Source organism: Elephantulus edwardii, unplaced genomic scaffold (assembly GCF_000299155.1).
Source record: "Elephantulus edwardii isolate Elephantulus edwardi_28Jun2011 unplaced genomic scaffold, EleEdw1.0 scaffold00026, whole genome shotgun sequence".
Lineage (NCBI taxonomy): Eukaryota > Metazoa > Chordata > Mammalia > Macroscelidea > Macroscelididae > Elephantulus > Elephantulus edwardii.
In genome coordinates this window covers 7,043,103-7,051,875 of record NW_006399776.1, presented here as the reverse complement: position 1 = coordinate 7,051,875, position 8,773 = coordinate 7,043,103, and the positions used below count along the sequence as shown (strand labels likewise).

The following is an 8,773-nucleotide window of genomic DNA, read 5'->3' as shown; positions in this document are numbered from 1 at the left end:
GTAGACCTGTTGGGTATAGCAGATTTAGCACATTTACTGTTGTTCAAGGAACACCTACAGGTCTTCTGGGATGGGTCCCACTGGAAACTTAGCCAAAATATTTCTGAGTAAGTATCAGTGACTTGAGGGTCTTTACCTATTCAAATAATACTTTCTCTTGAATGTTTTTGCCACTTAGGCAAACTTGATTTTTTAATTCAGTGCCATACTTGCAGTAATTAGAAGCAGTTTTGTTAGTGTATTAGTAGAACACCTAATTCGGAGTGAAATAATTGCTTGTTGAAAATAAGACTCAAACTATTCGAACTTCAGGACACCATTCTGGACAAAAGTTGTATCACAGAAACTATATAGTATATTATGGAAAAGCTTCTAAGCTTGGTAGTTTTGGGGTTTTTGTGTGTTTGTTTTTGTTTTTTTTAAAATTTGTGTGTGTGTACCATCTAACTGGATCTGACAGGTACAGGAGGAGATTGCCCTCCTTCAGCAGAGCATCTGGTGGAATCAAACCGCTTACCTGTGGGATTGCAGTGCAGCTTCTTGCCACTAGGCCACCAGAGCTCCCCTAAGCTTGGAAGTTTTAATAGAAACACTTTTCTAACCAATAGAATTGTTTTCTAACCAATTTAGGTTATTAGATTAAACCTCTTTATTTGCTATTGTTATAAAAATTTAATCATTTCTTAGAGGGAATTAAAATATTTCGTTGTGTACTAATTTCAGGCTGATTTTATTTAGTGAATATGTTCATCAAAATCAGAACTGAATCTCCTTGTGAAGAAGTAAAATAATTTCTTAATAGAAATTATTCTATTAAGAATTTTCTAAATATTAAGAATAATTTCTAAATAGTTTAAGAACTGTAGCACTCCCTCAGGCTTGCTCCTAAAACTAAACAGCCATGTTCCACATTAGCTTATCCTAATAACATAAGCTTATTAGTGTATCTTACTGACATTGTCTTTTGTCTTTAAATGTTAAAGTCAGGGAGTTCTGGTGGTCTAGTGTCAGGAAGCTGCGTTGCAATCCCAAAGTGCGGTTTGAATCCACCAAATGCTCCACTGGAGAAGGAGGTGCAATCTCCTCCTGTGACTGTCGGATCTAACTCAGCGGTACACACAAGAAAGAAAAAAAAAATAAAACAACAACCAAAAAAATGTTAAAGTCGATATTGAAAATTTAATACCCTTTCTGTTTTCTACCTCCCAATAATTTGGCTGGTCTGTTTCATGTACTTTTAAAATAGATTTGAAATACAATATAAGACATGATCAAGTCCAGTATCTCCAGTTGGCTATAGTCCAGGGCAGGCCCAGATTAACATAAGTAGAAGCAGGTAGCGTCAACTGAGTTTTCCTTCCAGGCCCTACATAATATAAGATTTGAAGTTTCTAGTTACATAAATAAAGCTTCAGCCATCATAGACTTAAGCAGTAGTTATTTCAGTCAGACTTAGAATTCTCAGAGGATGGTGAAGATAAAAAACCACTGGGGCAAGAAAGACTTATAGTCGTAATGGCCTAGGCTCTAGGAAAGAGGAAAGGAGGCAGAATTAATTTTTCTTCTATTTATAGAAGAAATGTGCCATATCTGACTTCACAGAGGAAATTTATAGATCAGATGAGAGACATGGTTTCCCTTGTATTCCCTTTCTTACCTTTTCCATTAGGATGAGCTTTTGTAGTCCCTCCCTGGGCTTTCAAAGGACTACTTAAATAAACCTAAGCCTAGAGTTTTAGGTATTAACATACATCATCTTGGTGTAGAAATGTACCACTGAGTGTTTTAAACATAAAGAGATACTAACTTCCATATACCTAATCTTGACGGAAATGGTTTTATATATTTTTAGGCTAAAAGATGATGAATTGTGGAATAAATTCTTTTTGCGGATTCTGAATGCCAGTGATGTGGCTACAGTAGCTGTTCTGAGAGAACTTGCAACAGAAATGAATGGGGTGTTTGACTCCACGTTTCAAAGTCAACTGAATAAAGCCTTGTGGAAGGTTGGGAAGTTAATCAGTCCTGGGACTTTGCTCTTAACGAGATAGGAAGTCAAGGTATTCCAAGATCCCTGCCTAAAACAAATGGTTGTGTTGTGGAATGCCAGGTCTGAGTGTGCTATAATTTAATTTAGGACATCTTAATACATTTCCAATACTTTTCTATGTTTTTGGTGGAGGTGTGTTTCTAAGTCACTGTCAGTTTTCACCTAGCCGTGTACCTGCCCTGGTATCTTTAACATAGAGAACTGTTTTGTTTTAAACTGACTCCAGATGAATGAGCACCTTTCATTTAACACGTTTGTCTCCAGTATTCCCTCTTGTAATTTGTGATCTGTACTCATGCAATCACCATGTATTTTGTAAGGAATAAAAGATTTTGTAACATTTGTGCTTCTAACATTTAATCTACTTTTTAGAAACTGAGATAATAAATGGCTTGATTGTATAAAGGGGAAGTTTTTTACTATAGAAATTTCTGTGTCCTAGACTTGAAAGTGTTATCCTGGGATTATAACAAGACAGAACAACTAACCCTTCCTTTAGGTGTTCCTGACCTTTCAGTAACTTGTCTATATTAAAAAGTAGGTAAAATAACTTACATTAAATCTAAATTTTAAAGTTTAAATTGGCAAATTGTTAATGTGGCTCATATTTTAATGTTTTCTCTCATCTAGAAGCCTCTTGGTCTGTCTGCTACTATAATCTGATGGTGTTGCTCATATTGCATCTCTTGATTAAGAACATGGTTGTTAAAATAAAAAGGTTTTGAACAGGAGTTGGCAGCCTTTCTTTTACATGCAGAGTGGATAAAGGTCAGTGAGGGAATAGAAGAGGATTTTGTTTGGAAGACATGAGGAAGCAGAGTTAAAAAATAAGCAACTTTAAAGCATGGAATGGGGAGAACAGGTCTGGATGAAGCATTGGATATCCAAATATTGGAAGCATGAATTATCCCTAGTCTCAGAGATAAAGAAGAAAATTAGTAGAAAAAACAATAAACAGCCCTTGACACAGAATTATCTAACATACCTCCATCCTGATGCCTGATTTTTTTTCTCTAGTTGTCACTTACAGCTCTAAAATTGCTGGAAAGCAGAACAGTTAAGTATAACTTTACTAAAAATGTTTAAGCATATGTAAGTGAAGCACTGAAATAGGACTTAGAACTGAAAGAGTAATCACCTTAGAAAATTTTGCTCTTAAAGTTTCTTCATTTTCTTCTTACATTGATAATATAAGGTTATACACACACACACACACACACACACACACCCCTGAATCCTCTATATAATTAAGCCCACCTTCCTCTCTACTCAACCTCAGTTCTCAGCCTACCTCTTTGACTTTGAGAATGGACAGTAAATTTAGATTCAGTTATCCCATGAATTCTTCAGCTTCCTGCTCTTGATAGCAAGGCTGACAAACCACTCCTACATGGATAAAGCTTTCTTTGGGAGAGCTTGCTCAGCAAGGGAAAAGGGGAAACCTTGAGGAAGCTGCTTTAATAAAGAATGTGTCATTCTTTTACCATCTTTCCCTCCAATCACCCCACCTTCACCCCAGCTCATTGTCTCATCTGCCTCTTAGAACATGTGGTGTCTTAGGTTTTTCCTTTGCTTAGGCATCAAACCACAACAAAGATGTTTTCCCATTCACTTTCTGTATTTGTTTGTCTTAGAAAAATGACTCAGAGCAGGAATAATATAACAAAATGGGGTTGGGGTATAAGGCATAACAACATGCAGCTGAAAAGAGGATTTTTGCTTTTATTTGAAAGCAGACCATGGAATATAAGCTTCACCATTCACAGAGGAGAGAGAGAGAGAGTGTGTGTGTGTGTGTGTCCATCCTCGTCTCCTCTAATATTACTCTTATGTTGCAAACTGAGGGTAAAGTATTTTTATAATTATTAATAATGAGACAGACAACCAGGAATGAGATAAAACAGTGTAAAGAGGAGGAGGGGGACACCAGCAGTTCTGATGACTGAAGCTCCTCAAGCCATGCCTCTCTCTGTGTATTTATTGAGAATCATCAGGAAGGTAAACAAAGGAAAATCACAAGGGAGTAGAAAACAAAAACAAAAGATCATGGGGAAGTCTTTTGTAAATAAGGCCAAGTTCTCTATTGTTTACCTTATGCTTATCCCAGGAGGGAGGGATTCAGTAAATACAAACTAAGAAACTCTTAAGGAATGACTTAGTGCCGCAGGGTGAACTCCAGCTTGTATTATGCCTCCCTCATATCCTGATAGAGCATTTGGTTTATTATTAATATTAAATTTGATATTCAGCTTCCCACACTCTTGGCCTTCATCCTCCTGTGGCAGTTATAAAAAGTCGTCTCACCAAGTCCAAGTGTCTAATACAAACTAGAGAACAGAACGAAAGGATTTTCTTATAGCAATAGGATCAGCTCTGAACCCTGTTCTGTCCTGTGCTATCCTCACACTTCCTGACACACTCACTAGAGCCCATTGTAGCAGTCAGTGTGCCAGTCTGCCTGGTCAGGGGTCGTCTTCTTTACTGACCCTCTGCCTTTCCGAGCATCATGTCCAGGGTTCAAGTCTGTTATTCTTAGAGTCGCAATGGGTCTTGAAGGCACCTAACAACAAAATAGCAATATGATTTTGGTTGTGTGATTACTTCAAGATACCTTTCAGAAGATCAGTATGATAGCTCATTGATAATCTATAAGTAGAAACAACAAGGAAGTGCTGCTTTTCTGTTATGTCTTAAAATGAGGAATTTCTCCTCTAACTACACTAATTTTTCCTAATTTGCCAAAATTTTCTTCCAGACTATTTGCTATCAAGTGACAAAGTTCGAAACTGCTAGCTGCTCTGCAGGAGATGATGGCCAGTCTCCTCCCATGCAATTTACAGTCTCTGAAAACCCGCTAAAGAGTTAGCTATGGGTTAGTTCTGACTTGATAGCAAACAACAAACAAGAAAACTATCAAATGAAGTTATGGCCCTGGTGGTTTGTGTTGGGCTGCTATGTATGTATGTAGTTCAAATTCATGGGAGGTATTTGGGCAATTTTTTCCCTACAAAGATTGACAGCCTCTGAAACTCAGTAGAGTGCTACTGTGATTCAGAACTAACTCAAGGACAATGAGTTTCTGAGCAAAGTCTTCAAAGAATTTGGCTGCTAACTAAAAGGTTGGTGGTTCGAACCCAGCAACTGTTTCATAGACCTATGAGACCGTCTGTATCATTTTGGACAATTCTTCTCCGCCCTACAGTTCCACTTAGAAGTGACAGAGTGGCTTAGGTTTTGTTTGGTTTAATGAAGTCTTAGTACAATTTTTTTTTTTTAATATGACAAACTTAGCCTTAATAGAGTCCTTGGTTCCTCAAAGCAAGAAGCTATGAATATTTTATAGAATATATTCAGCATTACAAGTCAATATTTGAAGAGATTATTGAATAACTGGTGTTATTCTGTGTAACCAATTGATTAGAACTTGAGGCTGAGTGTCTGCAGTACCCAAGGAGCCCACCCTCTATCCCTCTGAACCCCAGTAGTCAGACCTGCCCCTGTCTCAGCATTCCTCCAGGGCCAGTCACCTCCAGGAGTACAGAACATTCACTTGTTCCTGAGCCACCATCCTGGTTCCAAGGCTGCTTGCTGCTCTCCACTAGACTGGTGAGAGAGTTGTCACTGTTTTACTCCTGGGCCTGCTCCCAGCTGCTTTTTTGAATCCTTGTTCAGCGATGGACTACTCATTGGCTGCAGCCCCTACTCTTCATAGTCACAAGGGCCTTGGACAAATTGTTACTATGTCCACAGGGATGCATCGCAGAAAGCCGCCAAGGTGGGCACGCTCCGCCTTAACCTCTGCTGGTCTCTGTTACATCAACCATAACAATGTAGGCATCTGCAAAGCTGTTGCCATGCTGTGGAAGCTCCTGATGATTTTTGCTTAAAACCTAAAAATAATTATACATCTCTTTACCGCTGCTCTGGTGTGCCATTCAACTGACAATAAGGGAATCTAGTAGATTCATCCACTGGTAAAACAACTCTCTCTTTCTAGTCGAGTGATTATTTTCAGAATTTAATCTTTGAGGAAAAGAGTTGGAAGAAATTATTCATTAGTGAGGTTGAGTTCAGCATTTTGGTAAGATAATATAGTTGTCTTCAGTCTTCTCTTCTGCATTACAGTGTAACAAGCCATATATATGCGCTTTTGCCTTTGCAAATTCAGTTTATTACTATCCGCACATTGTTAGCTTACCTATTTTATTTTGAGAATGATGAACAGTGGGAAAAATTATTAAGTCATAAAGATTTTGCAGAAAATGGGGGCAAAACCAATCCTTGAATTCAATCTCAGGTGCCACCTCTAGTTCATATAGTACCTTTGTGCAAATCAGAAAAAGGCCCTCTCCTAGATTCAGTACCTTGCTTAACCAGACTTTAATCCTTGTATGCTCCATCAACCTGATGTCCATATGCAGTGAATCAATTGCACAAAGTAGAAAAAATACAACAAATATTTGCGTCTTTTACATGTTACTCTATCAAGTTCTTGTAAGTGGTCTTCAGGGAGCTCTGATGGCTTGTTCTTATTAAGTGCTATCGAGTTGAATATGCCTCCTCGCCATGCTACGAACAGCTGTCCTATCTGAACCCTGAGCTATCTGAACCCTGTCCTATCCTGTGCTATCTCATCATCTCTAACATACTTGAGCCTACTGCAGCAGTCATTGTGTCAATCTCTATCATTGAGGGTCTTCTCTTTCACTGACCCTCTACCTTTCCAAGCATGATGTCCCTTTCCAGGGAATATCCCCTCCTAACCAAATGCCTAAAGTAGATGAGATGAAACTTTGCTATCTTTGCCTCTAAGCAGCAATCTGATTTCACTTTCTTCAAGACATATGTACTTTTTGCAGTTCATGAGATACTCAGTACTCTTGTCCAACACCACAACTCAAAAGGCATCAATACTTTTGCTTTAGAGACTTCCTTCATCAGACTTTTCTCTTTTGATTTCTTGACTGCTGGTGCCAAGGGTGTTGAATGTGAATCCAAGGAAGAGAAAATTATTCTCATTTTCCATCTTTTCTCCATCTTTGATGTTGCTTATTGGCTCAGTGATAGAGATTTTTATCTTCTTAGTATTAAGACATAATCCATATTGAAGGAACTTTAATATTCTGTAACAATTGTCTGAAGTCCTCCTCTCCTTCAGCAAGCAAGAACATGGCTTCTGCATAACACATAAGTGGTAAGAAATTAGGCTGCTAACCCAAAGCTGCTTGTGAGTATAGTCGAGTCAGATCTGACCCCTAGCTGACCCTCCATCAGGTTTTCAGAGGCAGTTAATAGCACAGGAGGAGATTGCTCATCCTTTTCCCACAGAGCAGCTTGTGTCTTCAAGTGGCCTGCTCTTGGGATTGCAGTGCAGCTTCTTGCCACTAAGCCACCTGAGCTCCCTAACTCGAAGGTATGAGGTTCAATCCACCAGCTGCTCTACAGGAGAAAGTTGTGCAGTCTCGTCCCATGTGATCTACTGTCTCTAAAAACCCACTGGAGAATCAGTTATGAGTTAGTTGAGTTTTTTCTTTTTTTTTTAAATTAATTTTAATGAGAATTTACAGGTATTTTGGATTTACATTCATTCATTGTTGCACTTGTCTCCCTGCCCACCCCTACCCTCCAGTTCGTTCTTCTCTTTGAAAAGTAAAAGAAAAATTCTTTCATTGTTATACAGTCCCTCTTCCGCAAGTCCACTCCACTGTGCAGCATTCATTCTGGACTCATGATAATAATACCCAATCACATATCCCTTTTAAACAGTTTTCTCCCTCATCTGTTTCAATGCAGTATACATTCTTTATCTTGTCTTTCTCAGTCTCCCCCCAACCCCTATGTCAGTCCTGTTTTACAACAGTGGCACCATGCAGTATTTGTCCTTTTCTGACTATTTCACTCAGCATAATGTCCTCCAGGGTCACGCATTTTGAATAATATTGCATGAGTTCCTTGTTTTTCAATGCAGCATAGTATTCCATTGTGTGAATATACCACAGCTTCTCTATCCATTCGTTTGTTGATGGGCACTTAGGTTGTTTCCACCTCTTTGCTATTATGAACAAAGCCGCGATGAACATGGGTGTGCGTATATCTGCTTGGGTGATAGTAATGGTTTCTTTAGGATATATTCCCAGTAGTGGAATTGCTGGGTCAAATGGTATTTCTATTTGCAACTTTTTGAGAACGCGCCATGCAGCTTTCCATAGTTGCTGCACCATTTTACACTCCCCCCAACAGTGAATAAGGGTTCCAGTTTGAATTAGTCCCATTTTTACCGTACACAACAATGCTTTCCCCTACCTGCCTCCACCTCTATCTTGGCACTCCCCTATTTAGAATCCTGCAGTAGCTGCTATCTCACAGCATAGCATCTAAGACATACAGCCAGCTGCTGCTCAGCTGTCAGCACGTCTGTTTCAACTCAGACCGCATTATTTTAAACCAGCAGGTAGATCTATAGAGAACTTACCACCACCTTCCATGCATGTATACACATTGACAACTGGAACTTAATTGGATTGCCTTTTTAGGGGGAGGGAAGGTCTTAAAAATTTTACACCTTTGACAGTGTACCATCCTAATCACTTTTGTATTGCTTTCTTAGTGGAAAATAGCTGTTTACCTTTTCTTACAGATTTCAATTTTTCTTTTCCCTCTCCTATACCCCGGTACTAGAATTTTAATGTCTATAAGGCAGTAATTTATTTGTACTGTCCTAAC

At 38.7% G+C, this 8,773-nt stretch overlaps 1 protein-coding gene across 1 annotated transcript in view; it reads left to right on the top strand.

Moving 5' to 3' along the window:
• Positions 1 to 2,082, top strand: part of BUB1B (BUB1 mitotic checkpoint serine/threonine kinase B) — a 61,124-nt gene extending 59,042 nt beyond the window's left edge. The window contains 3 exon segments of the mRNA XM_006903803.1: positions 5 to 107; positions 1,853 to 2,041; positions 2,043 to 2,082. Coding sequence (XP_006903865.1) covers positions 5 to 107; positions 1,853 to 2,041; positions 2,043 to 2,082 — 332 coding nt within the window.
• Positions 2,083 to 8,773: the final 6,691 nt, after the last annotated feature.